Source organism: Aptenodytes forsteri, unplaced genomic scaffold (assembly GCF_000699145.1).
Source record: "Aptenodytes forsteri isolate BGI_AS27 unplaced genomic scaffold, ASM69914v1 Scaffold221, whole genome shotgun sequence".
NCBI lineage: Eukaryota > Metazoa > Chordata > Aves > Sphenisciformes > Spheniscidae > Aptenodytes > Aptenodytes forsteri.
The window spans coordinates 988353-1007596 of NW_008794411.1; the positions used below are offsets into that span (position 1 = coordinate 988353).

The following is a 19244-nucleotide window of genomic DNA, read 5'->3' on the forward strand; positions in this document are numbered from 1 at the left end:
AGACAGGCTGTTGTTTTAACACTTCCAGGAATGCTTGGTCACAAAATAACTGCGGATGCTAAACATTACTTAAGCGTTATACCTGCCTGACTGATTTGGTAAGAAATGTGTCTGAATTGTTCTGCTTTGCTGCTAGAATGCAGCCTATTCTGGGAGACAGGCTAAAACTCAGTCAGCAGCTATGAAAACTGTAGCAGTTTGGGACTTAACTGGAGGATTTTGTATAGCTGCAGTGCAGTTCTCCATATAGGATCGTGACTCCAGCGTTATGCCATCGTACATAGGAAAAGACATACAAAATCTCTTTTCCTTAAGTCCATGGGAGCTGTGTGCAGTGCTATTTCCTAACACGGCACCTTCGGCAGCAATAAAAGAGACTGTGTTTCAGCGGTGATCAAAACTGCCTGTGGAGAAATTTAGCTACCTGAGGGGTAGACTGACTCACGGTTTATGACATTGGCTAATGACACTAAGTGTGTTCAGAGCGATTCAAAGGAGAACAGGGCTGCCACATTATAGATCTTGCTTCCTGTTTTTGCTTGAAGTTTTGAGAGAGATCCTCCCTCAGACTTAACTAAAACCTACTTCTCCTCTAAGTTGCTTGATAGCACAAGGTGGGAAATGGATATGCAGAAGGACGATAAGCTTGATCTCCCTAAGAAGCAAGAATCACCCCTCCCACGCTTAAGTTCCCTTAGATTTTTTTTTTAACTGCCACTTTTCATGCTTGTACAGCTCTGCTAGTATTATAGACTAGTTGTGCTGTGTTCATGGTAACAATTTGTGGACGGTTTTGAGAGGGCTCGACACTTGTATCATCCCTATGCCTGTGGCAGGGATGCTGACACACGGACGGCGAGTAACGTGCCTATAGCTACCAGTCTTAGTGCGAGGGCTGAATATAGGTGGTGATGTAGTTTTTATCAAATTATCTAGGGACAGGGAAGATTTATGTTTTCCTGTAGTACTTTGGGGGTCTTTTGAACATGGTTTTCTTTATGACTCAGAGAAGCTCTTCTGAATCCAAATCTAAAGGTGTTAGGTCTCCCTCTTACAAATGTACTTAGACAAAGGAATATGGTGAGCACATTTAGATTTTTACTTTGTGTGGTTGCCATGTAGTGTTTTCTGTTCCGACTGCTCAGGTTTGCAAACGGTATTGCATGAATGTCATAGATGAAATTCTATGGGTTGCAATGTTTGTGACACACTCTTACTGTTTCCTGGTATTCAATAAAACCAGTGGACTCGAAATAAATAATGTTCAACTGCTCTAATTTTAGCATAAAATTAAGATAACTTGTTAACTAGCGTTATTGTTCCGAAGAGCGTAACATTACCCAAGAAACCAGCAGGACTCGTAGACGTGTTCTGTTGGAGAGTGTTCACACAATATCCACCATAAACTGTTGTCTGTTGCTATGATACAATCAGAGAAGATTAAATGGTAGATAAACATTGCATAACTCATCAAAGAGATCAAGTAACGCATATGGGTAAGGGATGGAAGTAACTGTGGCATTGGTAGAGATCTGAGGCTGGAGAACAGCCTCGGAAATACCATGTGCTAGGGAGCAAAAAGGAGGTAGACGAAAGAACCTTGATGATGGAGGAAAAAAGAGGATGACATAGCATTAAAGTCGCAGAGGCAGGAAGGAATAGACATCCTAGTTAAAACACTGGCTAAAGTTCTCGTAGGAATCTCCGCACATGGCACTTTTTTGTTTGATCCCCTGGTATCTTAGAAGGATTTCTTCTTCCCACACAAAGGAGTCTGGAAAGCTTCCTCAGGAAATATTCCCACAAAAAGATCTATGGGAGATTTTTTTTTTAAGTTTTGAATAATTTTTCTTACTTCATTCCATCTTGTTGTTTAGTTAGGTGTTTCTTCATCTTAAAAAGATGACCGCTCTCTTTGTGATGACTGCTTTTTATAATGTGAATTTTTCACTGTGTCAGAGCAGCCATGTAGCAATAGAGTTGTCTTCACTTCCCAAATCACCCCAGACTCCTGACAGTTGTTTGTTTCTTCCATGTATTTATGCAGATTTATTATATCCATTCTTGTCTTCCCTTAGCAGAAGATCAAACGGAAGATAAACCACTTGTGCCTGCAGCAGAGCTCCCTTGTTGCCTAAGTGCCTACTCTTATTCTTCTTCCAGACGCACCTTACTCCATCCCACACTGGGGAAAGTGCTTTGGTAAATAGATTAGCTTTGTACTGTGTTCTCGAGGTCAACAAACGGAGAGTCTGGCAGGTTGGCAGAAGAGGGAGGATTTTTCCAGCAAGCTGCTAAATCACCACTAACAATGTCTGGCCACTCAAACTCAAGTAAGAGGGAGTAATCTAAACTCTTTGGTTGATTAGTAAGAAAAGGCTTCGGCAGGTTTTTCAACCTGGTGCTTGTCTCAGTTAGCAAAGAATTTCAAGTGATTTCAGGAGAAATTAATTCCCCTGCTTATTTCACTGCGTGCCAGCTCAGACTTGGAGATAATGCTTACTAAATTGAGTTAAACTTCACTGCTTTTCAATACAAGGAGGAGAAAGATCCCGTTAAAAAGAACTGCAGAGACCATTTTAGAGCTCTTGCTTCTGGTGACCTTTTAATAATGCACAGCAGGACTGAAAGTAGCAGTGGTCAAGTTCCTTGGCTTCAGAAAAATGAAACCTATTTTCTGAAGCTGGGCTATTTCAGCCAGTGACATTTGTGGCACGTAACATTTTACAGTGTTCCGGTGACAATTCTGCAAATGTGACAACTGGGTGTCAACTCGGAGAGGAAGCAGCCTTTTTTATGTCTTTGCATCACAGATAAATTCCCTTGTGTTTTGAGTTTTGGCGTCTTTTAGTTGATTACTCATGCTCAAGTGTGAGAAGAAATACTACAGAGCTAATGATAATTGCTTTTAATTAGATCCTGCAGCAACTCCTGCAATAAATTTTAAGGAGATGAAAAAATATGATACCAGCCAGGATAGAGCGAGACTTTGTATGTGTAGCTGGAAGGGAAGAGAAAACAAAGATGGAAAAAAAAATAGTACTTGGGTGTAGAGCACCACAGGAATTTGATACAGATGGGATACACAGAAGACGGGAGACTGGCTAATAATTTACAGCCCAGGAGGTACTGTTTCTGTCCAGCTCTTCCTGCATAATCACGTACATGCCATGCTTAATAAAGGGGAGAATATCAGTGCAAGAGATCTCTGCAGTCTGACCAGCTTGAAAGTTTCCATCCGTTTCCTGGCGAGGGGGACTGAATGGGCAGAATCACTGACGTAAGAAAAAGCAGGGATGCCTGCAGCTTTGATGATGCAATTCTTTTACATCAGCTTGAAAAGGAAAGTCATCCCTTGCAGATTATTTTCATGGCTGCGTTCTCCTTCCCCCCCGCCCCTCCATCTGCGATGCTCAGGCCCTCTTAACAAATGCTTTTTGCCAGATCCTCTGGGTAGTCCGATAGGCTCCTTCTGCTCTTAGCTTTGCAGTAAGGCTGTAAGAACTGGAAAGAGGGAATTTCTTGCAGGAAACTAGTAGGATCTGGGCTTCCTTTTTATCCCACTTCTGTGGCAGCAGCTGGGGAAAAAAGAACAAAGCGCAGTTAAAGCTGTGATCAGGTTGTTTCTTGGTGGTGGAGGGAAGGTGGAAGAAGATGGATGACAGTGGTGGAAAGGTACTACTAGCTTAGTAACACAGATCTTGGGTTTTGGGTTTTTTTCCCATATTTGGTGGCAAAGGTCTGCTGAACTAGGGATATCAATTGACAGGCATTTAAATAGGGTTTGGGTGTGTTGTGGTGATTTAGTCTGAATGCAGATGATTTCTCGTTGGTTCAGTTGAGTGATGCACGCGGTCTGTGAGTTTGGTGCTGCTTTACAACTGAATCACAAAATGCCACCTGTCTCTGCGGCAGAGAGCGTGTGGATATGGTACCCAAACCATAATGCCCTCCTACAAAGAAGTGTTGCAATGCATAGACATGCAAGTATTCTGCTGATATTTGGGAACTTGCTGCAGTAGCTAACAGTGGAATTTCTGACGAAACTTCTGGTCGCACAGGAGTGTGAACCATTTCAAACTGCCATGCTATGTCCTGAATGGGAAATAGGTCTTAGAAAACTGTTACGTAAAAAGATCTCACAAAATTACCTGCTTAAACAATGTGTCATTATGTGCCTCCTGTAACATGAGCAACAGGGGTGAGTGGTGTTATCCTGTGAGAGGCAGGTTTTGGACATTATGTTTTGTGATATGGTTAGCTCTAAGTTTACTGTGTCTTTTCTGTCTGTGATTCTCTCTATCACAAAGAAAATGTTTAAAAAAATCATCTGGTAAGTACATAACTGGATGATTTGTTGTTGTTAAACTGCATCTTAGTCCATGATTTGCAATGTGTCAGAAGAGTGAACAGCAAAAGATAAATAAAAATCCCAGAAGAGTAATAGAAATTAATAAGCGCTTTCAGGTGGTGAAAGAATTTTCTTGGATACTCGGTGGTGTGGACAGAGTACCGACTGAAGAAAAATGAGGGGATCTGATCTTTTTGGAACAGCTGAGCTCCTTATACATGATGCCTTATCCCTCCTTGTCTTTGTTTCCTTTCCTGTCATTTCCCTGTTGAGCCTTTGTCTATAAGCTGTCCAAGGCAGGGGTTCTCCCACCAAAGGCACAACGGGACTATGAGTTCAACTGGGACAGACCTTCAGACCAGCAAATGACGGAACGCATTTGCTGTCTCCCTGGCCGGAGCCCTGTGTCAGCATAGCTGGTTGCTTTGAAACAGTGCTTTCCTCTTCGTCTTGAAAAAGCAAGCTCAAAGGTTTTCAAAACCTAAGTTTTGATATTATTAACTTGATGCATTAGGTTTGTCAAGTTGTTTTTGTCTGCTGTCTACTGTAGCTTGTTTAAAATCTGCAGTGACAATAACATGCTGACAAATAGAATGCTTTTTGCTTTCAGCTTTTCAAAGTTACTTTAAAAAAAAGAAAAATCCCAACTCTTTAATTTTGTTTACTACTTGATGCCTTAGACTCGTCAAGCATTCTAAAAACAAAGCAAGGAGAAAAAAAAATGTTAACAGGAAAGTTCTTGAAGGGTTCATTTTGAAAGCCTTGAGCTTGTAAACTGATGAATTACGTCAAGTTTTCCAGGAAATAAACCTGCACCTTTAAGGCTGTGCACAGCTTTCCTTCCAGAATGGCTGAAATGCATGGCTGAGAATACTCCCGCTCCTCTTCAAGGTCTCTGCGCTTTTGTGTTCATTAATTTTCAGACTCTCTGAGAAGGAAGTTCTCCTTGCTTCTTGTATGTGGAAATGAGAGCATAGAGAAGTTAAAGGAACTTGACTGGGGTTTCTGGGCAAGTCAGTGGTGTTTTCTGAAATTCAAGTCAGGGTCTCTGAGTGAAATCCTGGTCCCACTGGCAAAACAACGGAGAGGGGCAGGTTTCTGCACTTCCTTAGTATGAATAACACAAATTAACTCTTCTTCTGTGGTTCTCAAAATGCCTTATAAAAGGAGTTTAGGATCTTTTTCCTCGTTCTATAGACAGGGAAGCTCAGGCCGTATGCAACAAAATGCCATTGCTCAGGCCATTTAGCAGGATAGCGGCATCCTCAGGACTAAATTGCACATCCTTTCTGTTCCAGATGAGTGCCCTAGCCACTAGGCGCCTCTGTCATCCCCTGCTACACGACGCTTGTGTAAGCAGCTTGTCATCGCTAGGCAGGATTTGAGGGGGCTAATTGGCAGCGCTGGTAGCATGCTAGCTGGGCAGAGTGTCATTTTCCTCAGTGCCTCACGTTGCACTGCCTGGATGTAATCTGAGATAATGGAAGCAGAGGGAAGCAATGCATGCAATATTATACAAGAGCCAGGGCGGTGAGGACAACGCATTTCTATAAATACAGGCTGCAGATGCCTGACCCTAATGGGAACTAGAGCAAGCCCCATAGCCGATAGGGGATTTTGTTGTTTCTGAAGGGCTGGGACAAGTATCCTCCTTTGGCAAGCAGAAGCTATGACTTACAGTGTCAGTGTTCTTCTGTCCATTTCTGGGAATACCATTTTCCCCTCCTTTCCTCACCAGTATTACTTCTGGGGCCTTACATCCCTGCTTTCTCTCCTCCCGATTGCTTCCTTCGTATCTTCTTTACCGCTGTGGTGGGACTCCGTGGGGGCCTCTGAGTCATCTCTAATAGTCGAACTCAGCATCCTTCAAAGTCATTTTTAATTACCTGTCTCTGATCCAGCAGGAATGGTGACAGGTCCTCTTTAGAGCTCTTGACAATTCTTCCCTTAATACTGACCAAAAATCAGATGAATAAAATATGTTCAGCAAGTGCATGGTACAAGTCTTCAGACTTGTAATTTTATAACAGACTTCAGTAATTTTATAACATGTGGATGTAATAGTGCATTTTAAAGAGATTCTCACTGCTACCTCAACAGTTACAACAGATGAAACAGATTTTTTTTTTCTTTTTTTTTCTTTTTGAAACAACTCTGAACAACTATGTTTGGGACTGAACTGGGTCTTTTCCAAGAGAATGTTCTGCTTCCTCATGTTTTTAGTACGGATTTAGAGGGTGATACTGACATGCGGTGAAAGCTAGTAGATTGGGATGGAGCTGGCCTGAGCAGTGATCTGACTCCAGCCTGTCATGCCTGTGAGAGAGGTCCGAAGCCGTCTGGTAGGGTGCCCAGAGGCTTGGCAAGACGGGGTGGTGCAAACGTCTTGGGAGGGCTTCCTTCCCTCTTCCCAAAGAGGGCCTTGAAGAAAGGAGCGCAGAACTGGGCACCGAGTGTGGACTGGAGGCTAGCATTGCTCTGTCTTAGGGACTGGGCAGGCCTCTGGGTGGGAACTACCCGCTCTTGTCTCCAGTTTTTTGGCCTCTCTGCAGGATGGGAGTGATGGACTGCTGATGTTGAAAGCAATTCTGAAAGGGAGTAACCAAGAGAGAGGCTGAGGGCTGCTTTTCCTGGCATCTGGTGTTGCTGAACACAGGCAGCTGAGTTGGGGGAGCCTACTTGGGTGCCTCTGAAAAGGAGTCCTGGTACCTCTTCTCTTCTTGTCACTTGTAGAAAAGAAAGAGAAACTGGTAGCAGTGTCTTGAATTTACCAAAGGCAGGGCAGGTGAACTGCTACGTAAGCAGTTCTACCTGGGCTTTCAAACGCATCTTTTTGTGATCAACCGCCTCCTGGAGTGTATTCCTGCCGCAGCCTTACACCTATTTCCTGGCGTTTGGTGTATGCCCTGCCTCAGCAGGGGCAGGTCTTGTATGTCCTGTGCTGCGAAGCAGGCTCTCAAGAGAAGGAATTGGCTTTCACTTAACCTTTGTATCTCCTTCTGCAATTTAACTTTAAAGGCACATCTCAGGCGTTCAGTGCCACAGTGTGCTTTAGTATGCCCTGTTAGTTGTCTGAAAACTGTGCTAGCTGTGGAAGCCAGAAATGTACACTTGAATATGCGGTTAAAAATAGCTTTGTTTGTTTTAAAGCACCCTCCCCTACCTGGTATTAATTTCCATGGAGTTGAAGAATTTTAAATTCTCTTGGTTTCTGTGATGGCTGCACACTGAATTTGGAATATTACCCCTTCCAAACAGAGTTTTAATGACATCAACAGTAAGTTCCTTCCAATGTACCGAAATCCTTACAAACTGTTATGTCTTAAAGGAGAGATAACTGCTGAATATTCTGCTGTGTTGTTCTTCTATGTTTTTTCATTCTTATTCTTTTTTCTTGTATGTTTGAATTGAACACAATTCAATTCTTCATCAGGTGTTCTTGGACTGGTAGCAGTATTGCTTTGGCTTTGTTCCTAAGTGCAAGTTAATGTAACTTTACTGTTAATGTTAATTCCAGCTTTCCAAAGAAAAAACCAAAACAGAATAACCTGACAGGCTAGTTATCGGGCTGTGGTTATGTGTTCAGGTGTATCAGACTTGTATGTTATCAGATAACTTGGCAGGACCGACTTCATTTGGACCAGGTATGAAAACACAGCCATGTTTCTGTTTTGTAAACCAGAATACATCAGAGCACACGGTAACTGAGCTGGCTGTGGCGGAATAGATGATATCTAGTCAGTCATAAACATTGTTCCATAAAATGCTGAAAATCTTGCATTGGTAGGGTGAGCTTGTGCAGTCTGGTGCTTTGTACTGTGTGGCCGTGGAGTTCTTGTTCTGCTGCAACGCTCCCCAAAACCAGGCTTGCTGTTTTTTGGCACTGCAACTTCTAGTCCTCATTTACTCTTACGTTGATAAGTTTGGCAATTTACCTGGAGAGCTTCGAGTGGGAAGGTGTAGCAGTAGGGTTGGGAGAAACCTTCTTGAGGGAAGGGGATGCATGTTAAGAGCTGCATTAGACCTGAGACACATGTAAGGACCCTGTTAAACTTAGTTATCGAAGTAGGCTGTGGGAGATGAGACATCTTTCTGGGGGGCTACCGCTGCGCATCCGGGCTTGAAGGGGAGCTGGAATGGCTCAGAACACGTATGGCAACTGGCCTAACAAAGTGCAGAAATGAGGCAATAGAAGGATTGGGACTGTCTGCAAAAGAGAGAACCAGCAAAAGTACCAGCATAACAGAGAAGGAAAGCGGTCAGAAGACGATAGGCTTGGAGATAGATACGGTCGCCCTGTGAGGTTGAGAAGGAGAGCTCTGTGTCAGGTACTGCCGGAAAGATACTTGAAGCTGCAAGCACAAAAGCTATCTCCTTGTTTGATTCCGGCACTGCTTAGGGGATCTACGTATTAGGTAGCTTTGTAAATAAAAGGCTTGCATCATAGCGTTCAGACCCGTTGAATTTTTCTCTTCCTGTAGAAACTATCCATTGGTTAACTTCTGCGGGCAAAAAAACCAGGCAGTTTTCTCCACTGCACAGTTAACGGGCTGGTCTGAATGTTATTTCTATCACTTATTACCATTCTTTAAATCAAACAAGTTTTAAAAAGTTTTAAAACTTGTTTCCCCTGTTTCCCAAAAGTCCTAGCAAAAAAGTAGCAAGAAAAAGTAAGTGTTGTGTAGAGTTCATTATGGAAGGAAAACCTCTTCTGAGGCTTAACTGAAGGCTAATAATGAGTTTCCATTGTCTGGAGGTACGATGGAGTGAGAATAAAATGGGCAAGGTGCTGGAGTTGGGGGTAAAGCTGGTTTTGTTCCCTCCATGCTGCAGATGGCAGATGAATAAGTCCATTCTTCTTTGTACCTTCATCTATAAATCACAGATGATAGCACCTCCTCTGTGTGCCTGGTCCACTTAGGTACTAAACATTTTGGAGCAGAGGCTGCCTCTGAGTCTGTCTTTGTACAGCACAGCAGGCTCTCAGTCAAAGCAGGGTGCTGGCAAGTTCTGCACAATAATATTCAAATGCTATAATCAAAGGTGGTGTTACCACAGCTACGTGTGCTTCAACAACTTTAAAAAAAAAAAAAAGTATAAAAAAAAAAAAAGTACTTCAGCCATACACGATCTGAGCTGATTCACACTGGAAATGAAATACTGTCCAGAAGACTTGCAGTGTCCAAGATGGAGGGGAGAAGGGATTTCCTTGGGAACAGCTTTTGAGTTTTGTATTTTGTTTCATACGCTTGCCTTGAAAGGGAAGGCAAATGTGCTCTCTTTTGCTTGTCTACCAGGAGAAGTAACTGCTAAGTAAGGTATGTGATGGATTTAAGTAGAACTGGAAGTACGGTGTACTCTGTGTTCTGAGAGAGTTGGCTGTGAGGAGTTAATATACCTAGAAAATCTTCTCCATCTTGGTGTCTGTGATACAATTTTTGTGGAGGCACATCTCGCATTTTGAGCGAGTAGTCAAGTCCTTGCTTTTGGGTACAGAACCGGGATGAAGGCAAGTATAGATGCCGTGAAGAGTAAGCGAAGGGATGTAAGGGAGGAGCACTGTGGAGTTCATCGCTGAACCCACAGGTTGCCAATGTCTTCAATGCTTATGTACATCAAGACAATAAGGAGGCTCTGTTCTTTTGCTTGTCCCTTGGTTGTGAAGGCTCTTCCCGCTTTTCTCCTAGCGTGGAAACAAGCATGCAAAGGTTTTAGACGTGAAGTTATCTAGCGCCGCAGACAGATGGGGGTGGCAAATCCGGCACGGCCCTGCTGTTCAATTTGCCTGCGCTAAGACCCTGAGGAGGCAGCCTGGCTGCTGCACGCTACCGCAGAGGAATGGGTCAGGTGGGTGGGATGGCCATTGCTGACCACCAAGGCACTTCTTCCTCCTTCAGCAAGGGGACTAGCAAGCTCAACTCTCCTGGCTCCCCATCCCAGCTCTGCTTTGTTCCCGTCTTTCTTTTTTGGTGGCAGGTGTGATCTGGTCTTCATCTGGAGCTGGACGCAGCTCTCCCTTCTCGGCACAGCAAAATTTGTTATTGGTTATGCTTCTTGCAGCCTGAAGCTGACTATGATTGTCCTCTCGTACGTACGTGTGCGTGCTGCTGTAAGGTGGTGGGGTCCCCCGGACGGAGTATGGGTACGGGCTTAGATAGAAGTAAGTGTAGTTGGCTTGTTGAGGGTCTGTGTTTCCAGGAGAAGTAGGTGAGGGAAGGGATTAAATGAGGTGAGTGGGGTGAGGTCAGGTGCTCGGAGAAAGCCTCCCAGAGGCCGGAGCGAAGGCCAGGCTCGCTCCAGTCAGCGCCAAGATGGGCAGTTTGGACCACAGACAGATAGCTGACACGTATTAGTTACAATGTCACTAGGTGAAGGGCTCCGCTTACACCTAAGGCATATGTAAAGCAAACTGTAGTAGTGGGATATTCCTATTTGTTCTGGACCCCGTGGCCTCTTCGCTGGCAGCAGAAAGGTGAGGTTTTTATGGTGTTGCCCCTACTTTTGCGCTCACCCTGATGGCAGCTGGCATGGCTGCTCTTGCTTGGCTTTCAGCAGCTTTAACGGAGACGCTGCCACAGTCGACTGGTCAAACGAAGCAAAATGTCACAGGGGGGAACTATTTTGATCCCTTTCACTGGGGGGGCAGAGGGGAGGGCAGAAGGGGGCCATAGTAAATGTCATAACAGACCTGAAGTTAAAAAGCGTTCCTCCAAGCTTGGACAATGTTTGCTGGGCTCTGCCTCTCTCTTTGAGCTAGAGCGAATGTGGAAGGTGAGCTGCTGCGAACCACCGTTTCTCCTCCTGCTAAAGGAACCCGATGGAACAGCTGGATCTGTGGACGGACTGGAGGTAGGTCTGGGCAGCCTTGTTTGGGACTGGGCGCCGAGAAGCAGAATCATTCAGGAGGGATGCAGTGACTTCCAGTCTGAAATCCTAACGCTTCCTTTTCCCTCTGTGGCGGACTTGGTATTTCACAGACTTTTTCCTGTTGATATGGAACTGGACGTGACCGGTATAAGACTCTTTTCAGGTGCAAGGTCTTTTGCACCAGGTTCTGTTATTGTAAGGCAGGAGAGCTTTCTAGATAGTCTTAGGAGCTGGAGAGTCCTCTGAAAGCAAGCTCTCGGGTTTTCTCAAGTGGGCGTGAAATCCTGTGCCCTGCAACACATTTGAAAGAATACAAACGTCCAGTGGAAACCTGTCCATTTTGCCTTGTGTTATTGCTTGCTTAATTGATGCTATGTGGATGATTACAGAGTGATTTAATGAAAATTCATTTGTTTTATCCTGTGTATGATCTGTCTAGCCTGTACTAGCATATTACAGTTACTTCTTGGATAACATCAGGCTTGTGGTTTGTTGTCAGTGGCAAATGCTCTTGCTGAGCCAACTTTTTGATCTGTTTAAATCATTAAGATAAGTGGCATAACATCTCCCTGGAATGTTGTGATAGCAACATAAACGGTGTTCGGTGTTAGGAGAAGAAAGGTTGTATGTCTGTCTGTATCTCTCGGAAACTGTTGAATGTTTTTAGGTCTTAATCTGCAGCCGTAACTACCCAACTCTAACCTGGAATTACTGATTGGGAGCAGAGCCAGCAAATGCTGCGGAGTTGGAACTGGTATTCTGAGAATTGTGGAAAACAAAGTCGGGAGCGGAGCAGCAAAGGGAATTGCTTTGTGATAACTGTGTGTACAAGAAACAATGAGAGACGGAGGAAGACAGGGGACACGTATAATGGGCTCTGTGTTTCTCAGAGAGACCTAGTTAGGAAGATGTGGAATAAATAAGTCTTTGAGTCATTCCCTTTTCCATATTTGAAAGGCTCCTAAACATGTTGTCACAAACCATCTGCATGCTGAAGATGTGCAATTTGATAAGGTATGAAAGATTGTGTTATAAGTGTGACAATAATAAGGGCATGTCTAAACACACAGCAAATATTTTCCTTCTCCTGTGGAAAATGTTTACACATGAAAGCACAGTTTAGGTTTTGTCAGCCGAAGTGGTAGATGATGACACCAAAAGCAGATGCCTCTAGTAAAGCTGATTTCTTGTAATTAGTAAATGAATAGTGGGTTTGCGCAAACTTATGGGTGAGAGGAAAAATGCAGGGAGTCTGCTGATATCTCTGCAAAAGTAATATAATTTGCTAGTACAAGGTGGTGAGTGACTTTGCAAAATGCAAGTCAGTGAGGAGTGAGGTCACATAGGAAGCAGCTGGTGGTTAGTTCTCCATTCAAGAAGGCCCACTAGCTGTTTGGGACCAGCGAACGCTTCTCAGTGGAGTGCGGGAACCGAAGTACTGGGATATATTGCTTATGCCACAGGAAAGGAGATGATGTGGATGGCGAGCTGGGGGAGAGCTCTGGGGATCTGAGCTGCCTGCTACAGCTTCCCCTGCGAGACCGAGAGTCACGGGGCAGCGACTGCTGCTTGTTGAGATAACCTAGCCTGTCCTCTGCAGGAACTGCTGCCCCACTCTCTCAGTCTTTCCCGTCACCAGCTGCATCTTGTGCCTGCTCCCATCCTCCAGCACAGGTGTGAGGGCAGGGCTGGCTGGGGTCTGGCCGGGAAACCCTGCGTTAGGACAAAGCATGCTCTTCCCTGATGCCCTTGCTGGGAAACAGTTTGCTGGGAAACAACAGCTCTCTGTGGGAGTGCTCAGGGCTGCTCCAGGCTGCAGCACAGGTGAGAATGCGAGAAGCGTAACGCTGGCTTACAGCCAATGGTATTTCTTCTTACCATTCTTCCTCCTTTTATTTTCTTTCCCCACCCCAAAGCATGGGAATGGAGTAATTGCATTTTGACCCAGTTTCTAAAATCACTGTAGCATAGACTGTGAAGGAGGGGGAGGAGAACCACTTAAAAATGAAAACCAGCCATTAGCTAGTACCAGTGGGGCAGGAACATCACCAGACTGTTAGAAGTATGCACTAACAGGCTTGTAGAACAACTGTTATCCTGCATGTTTTTATTTAAAAAAAAAAAAAAAAAAAAAAAAAAAAAAAAAAAAAAAAAAAAGTAATTGTGTTTACTAATTGTGTTTACATTTTTTGGTATTTGATCCGTGATACTCAAACCTTATAAGACTGAGTTCAGGTTGACTTCAGATGAAGTACTTTAAGCATAGATGCTTGTGTAAAGTGCCTGGATTTTCAAAACTTGGCTGGAGATTTCACGGCAGCCTTTCTTGTGGTTATTTCTGGCACCTCTGGCTGCCAGTTGGAACGCGGGGCTACAGATATGTGTGGAAGTGGAAAGGAATGGGTGTGAGCGCTTGTGTGGAGTAGGAGCCTTTTAATAGAAACAGGCTTGGTTTAAGATGGGTTTTTTGAAATGCGCAAAGACTTGGGGAGCAGATGTATGAAATCCAAACCAATTTCCTCATTCCAGCTATTAATACAAAAGGGGAAAAAAGGTCCTTTGAAGTGATTTCAAACAACAGTTAATATCCCTTGGAATCTCCCCGTCAACTCGGTAAGAAGTCTTGATGTGAGAAGGAAGTTGGAATTTAACCTCACAAAATAAGATAGGCAGCAAAGTAGAAAGAAAAGACCAGAAGACTTTGTCCTGAGTGATGGGAATACAGTTTCCCCCGACTCCTGCTGCATCAGTGTCCTCGCTGCCTCTGTTGCCATCCTGGATCAGGAGGCTGCCCTGGCCCGGCCCAAGTGACAGTCCCTGTTCCTTTTGGGCAGGGAATGGTAAAATACTCACTGAGGGGCAAGGGGAAGCAGCTGTGCACTGACAGGAGAGGTTAGTCAGAAATTTCTCGACGGTTTGTGTTTGGGGCCGTCTGGGCACACAAGCGCCGTTCCCCTGCCTTACCGGTTGAACCCAGCGATCGGCTCACAACCTGGTGTGGTCCTTGCTCTCATTTCTGTCTGTCTGTTTTACCCTGGCTTTGGCTGCCACCGGGCTGTCTGTGAGCCGGTTTGTCCATTGGATTGCATCAGGGAGGGCGTCCCAGAAGCGGATGCTCCAGGTGGAGACTTTGTTTCTGCATTCGTACACTTCGAACCACATTTGGACCCTCACCCTTCTGGGTTCTCACTGTAATATAGGTTAAGTGTTAACACATTTCAGGGGGAGAAAGGGTTGAGCTAATGCTACTTCTAGGGCATAGGTGGCACCTGGACTAGTTGCACAATAGGCCTAGGAATACCACGGGTGCTTGGACATGTATTATGCTGTCTCTGCTGCAGTAGAGAAACAAAGGATGTTAGTGCCCTGGCCTGCATTTTCCCACCAGAAGCAAGGCTGAAAATGAAGACAAAATCATGCGCTGGAAGGCAACTCTTTGCCGCTCCAGTGCACATAATAGCTTTGTAAGAAAATACTCTAGTCTCAGAGGAAGACCTGGTAGGTGCCTTGAAGATGTCCTCTCCCTTGGTGGGGAAGGACGGGAGCTTTGACATGGGGCCATGAGTGTGGGGGGAAAACGCAGGCGAAAACGTCAAGGTCCTGAGAGATGGAGATGTTTCTTGTATGTTTGTATTAATAAAATGATATGTGAGATTCTCCAAAGGAAATATTTTATTCTGGTGGTGTGTAAGCATAAAATGAAAGCTTGCCCTACTATTTTCTTCAAATGCTCCACCAGAACATGCTGTCCCTTCATACCTGTCAATACTCTGTCGTGCCCCGAGTCCCATAACGCACATAGAACAGAATGTTGTCTCAAGACAGTAGTCTCCTGTTGTTACATAAATGTTGAGGTGAAGCCTGAGTTTACTAGTTTTTAAGGCAGAAGATACCGTTTCTGCACGTTTTTACTTCATACAATGCCTTAATTTTTCTTAGTCTTAAGCTGATATGCCTTGAATTTATTTTGCTTACTGGAAGCCTGTAGAAGCTGAGGCCAATCGCATACTTCATCTCTCTTGTACGTGGCAGCCTGGTCCCCTAAGCCATTCTTGCAGATTAGAGCTTCTGAGGTGCTTCACAACAAGGCTCCGCTACCTGCCCTTACTGTGGCTTGCAGAGCACCAGGCAGTCCTTGCCCTTGAAGTTCTGCTCAACAAATTGCCTCCTTCCCATGGAGAGGAGATAGGGGTTTGCTCTGATGTGGGCTGTTTGCTGCAGCCTTCTTGAGGGACTGCTGCTGGAGGTAACCGCAGGAGGTATTTAAATAGGTGGTTTCAGCAACAGGTCTTGTGGGTAGCTTTCTCCTCGGTGCAGTTCCTCTGAACTCGCTGGTGTTGCCTTACGTAAAGTGCATTGGGAACAACGGTCAGAATATCTGACAGGGTTGGCCCGGGAAGGTTTTCATACCTCAAGGTATCTATCCAAAGGTCTTCAGATGGAGCGTGTTGCCTTTGGGTGATTTCAGCTCAGGTTGCTTCTCCCTTCCTTTGTGATGAACCCCTGCTCCTCGTCTGCCCAAGCTTGCAGAAGCTGCTGTAGCAGAAGGCTGCTGGGTTGGGAAGAGCGTTGAAAGAGCAGCCGGCTCTCAGTGATGCTTTTTCCCTTCTAGCCTCATGGCTTTTGAGCAGTCATCTCGCAGGCAGCGTTGTCTTCTGCTTCCCCTTTCCTGGTTCCTGCGTTTCTTAAAACTGCATTATGGTGGGAGAAGGGCTCCAACAGCAGTGCCGCTCCCTCACGAAATGCTGTGATGAGAGAGGGCGGCTGTTGGTAGTGGTATTTGTCAGGACCTTCCCATTGCAAAAATAGTCCCCTAGCACCTGAAACTTCTTGTAGGAATGCCGTCTGTGACAGTAGCAAAGGTGTCATGGCTGCTGGGGTGCAGCCTTTGCTTGCCCAAGAGGAACAGGGCTAAACCCTTTGCTAGTAACAGTTGTGATTGATTCCGTTGTGGTTGTGCGTAATCTCCGAGTGAAAAAGAGCAAAAGCATTTTATGCGGGGTTTCTCCCTCCCCCCCCCTTGTTTTGGCTTGGACACCACTTTTATCCAGTTTCACTTTCACTCTGCTTTTTTTTTCCTAGAATGCTTTGCTCTTCAGGCTGTCCTGAAGTGGCAAAGACCTTTTGGAGTTACATGCGCTCCTGGGGAATTGTTGTTTGCTGTAAAATAGTCTGTTTCTGTTGGAATTACAAAACAAATAATTTAAAAATCGTTACGTCCTCAAAGCTTTATTTATAGAGCACAAATTTCTGGGTAAGTATGACCTGCCAATGTTTGCTTTTAAATGTTTTGTTTAGGATATGTTTATATAAAAGAGTAGAGAAAGAGCAAGAGACGTGAAAATCCAAAGTAGTGAATGATAATGCCGCTGTTTAATTACTTGAAAAGAAAAGCAAACTTTTCTGATGACCCAGAATAGACAACGGGATAATAAACTGAAGCCCTTCCCAAAGGGGGGTGGTGTGGTGGTGGAATCAAAACAACAAACCAAACCAACCTTTGGTATATAGCATTATAAATTGTGTCCTACATAAAAATGGCCTGGAGTTTAGAAATGAAATGACAGAAGGGAAAATATGATCTAGTTACTTTAACTTTATTGCAAGTACCGGTTGCTCCTGTGTAGCCTTTTCCTCTGCATCAAAAGAGTGCCTGCCCCCCCCCGGGGGGGTGGTGGGGCGAAATAGGCAACACTTTAAAAGCTAATCAATGGAAACAGTGTTGTTCACTGTTACTACAATTGGAAAATGGTTAAAGGCCAAGAGCTGAGATGGACTGAGAAGAAGAAGAAACATTTAGATGAATATCTGTTGTTTAAATTGGCTAAGTAGGGGAAAAACAATGTTCCAAGTACAATAACCTAAGCGGTACTGGAAATCAATTAATGATTAATTGTCTGGAGCTAAGCAATATAGATCTCCATGGACTTTACTATGTAGCTTCCTGTTGTGATAGTTTTATAGCTTTTTTTTTCAAATATCTATCACAAGACATCACCTGAGAAGGACGCTCAGGCGTATATGTCTGGAGCTGCAATATAGATCTCCATGGACTTTACTATGTAGCTTCCTGTTGTGATAGTTTTATAGCTTTTTTTTTCCAAATATCTATCACAAGACATCACCTGAGAAGGACGCTCAGGCGTATATATGATTAGATTAGGTAGAGAAGTTGGTAATTTATCAATACAGTACCTGTGTTACTGGTGCTGCCTTTAGAATAAGAGGGAGGCACCCATATCGTGACTTCATGGTTGCTGAGATGACAAACGTGTTCATCAAAGGCATTTCCTATAAATATTCAGTTTGTGGCTTATACCATCAAAAAAGTTTTGATTATCAGATTCAGGCATAAGCAAAGCCTTTCTGATCCTGTGGCGTAGTTCTGGATGTGTTCGCCTTGTGAAGAGAGCGTTCCCCAGCGGGAGGGATTTCACAAGGAAGTTGCTTTTTACTGTGCCATGCTGTATTTTGGATTTCCTGCTGCTGCCATTTGGCATCTCCAAAACCCTGTGGAGGCGTCCGCAGAACATTTCATCTTGATGGAGGCTGTCAGATACAGGGCACCTTTTGAAGAAGACCATAATACCTGATCTTGGATGTTACCAGCTGGAAAGCTGTTAGATTTGAATCCCTTAGCTAAGCCTGGAGCTATCTGTCTTTTGTAAACAATTGCATTGGAAGGCAAGTTCTGTTTCAGAATCGCCTTACCGCTTTCCACCTTTCAGGGGCTTGGCACCCGGGGACAGTTATGTATCCAGCTGGGATTTTTTTTGCATCAGGAAAAGATGTAGTCTTGAATTAAGAGGATCACAGTGACCTGAATTCAAGCTACTCTTTCCTGCAGGCTATTCGGTGCTTGAGACCAGATGCTATCAGTGGAGGAGCGGCAAGGATTCAATTTTAGAGAAGCAGGCAGTTTGTTTTCCTGATGTACATTGCCTCTTCACCCTAGTGCCTATCACCGTCTGCTTGTTGGAAGGTATCTTCAACCAGAGGGTAAGAAGGCTCGTTGAGGGGGCTGCTGATTTTTGTCAGTAAGTTGCAAGGTTTGTCTGTGCTAGTCATGTTGGTGGACTTGGCCTTACACTGAGCGTGGGTGAGATTTCTCCATGTCCTTCCAGTCAGTGATAAAATATTAGAAGCTTTCCTGAGCTGGTGCATAGTGAGAAGGATTTTGACGAAGACGATGGTTAATACTTTGTAAGGATTTGGTGCTCAGAAGAATCGGTCTGGAGCACAGTACACGTGCTATACAAAAGTACTGGAGGGCAGGTTGGCCCATGCCTCTGAGCTTTCATTTTTTTGGCCCCGGATGCCAATAGCTGAGGAATGAGGAAGAGTAACAAACTCATCTAAAAGACAGCTGGGGGAGAAACTGGGAAAAGAATAAATCCTCCTGATGTAAATATTGCTCCTCTGATTAGCAGCCCACTCATATCTATCATACAGCAGAGAAGTGCTTCCAGTTCTCTACCCCATTTTCACGTAGATACAGTTAGCCTTGTGCTAAAGGGGGTTGACTTTAGCCCTATGATTTCTCTCCTGCCCCGAGCTGTGGGAAAAAAAAAAAAAAAAATCTGTGTCCCTTCTGACCTGCTTTCTGCATGAACTCACTCTGAAGCAGAGAAGAGGCAATGTGTTTGAAAGCACAGAAGTGCTTCAGTCGGCTGGGCTGCCCCGTTCTTTAGCCGTCTCCTCCTTTACTCGTTCTAGAGGGGGTGAGTATTTGTTGTTTTCAGTTGTAGGTGGCGGAAGCGTGTGTTTCAGCATCCTATGCTCTGGTGGTTTTTGTGGGTGTATAAACAAACACACTTTCTTTATTTTAACAAAGCCCTGTGTTTCTGGCTCTTTGACCAAAGACTGGTTTGGCTTCACGCCCTCTAGCACAGAGCAGGACACAACTTCAGGCGAATGAAGTCAGCTTTCTCCGCTGCTCCCTGAGGTCGGGGCGCTCGAGCCGTCTTGCCGAAAGCCCAGCTTGCTTGCTGCAAAGGGGACACCAGCCGCTCGCCCCTCTCGGGGG

General features: G+C 44.6%; 1 protein-coding gene across 1 annotated transcript in view; it reads left to right on the forward strand.

Annotated features, from left to right (window-relative positions):
* The first annotated feature begins 11105 nt into the window (after positions 1 to 11105).
* SLC4A4 (solute carrier family 4 member 4) overlaps positions 11106 to 19244 on the forward strand; it is a 205418-nt gene continuing 197279 nt past the window's right edge. Inside the window, exon 1 of the mRNA XM_009288809.2 lies at positions 11106 to 11200. Within this exon, the coding sequence (XP_009287084.1) occupies positions 11169 to 11200 (32 nt within the window). The 5' untranslated portion in view covers positions 11106 to 11168. The remainder of the gene's footprint in view (positions 11201 to 19244) is intronic.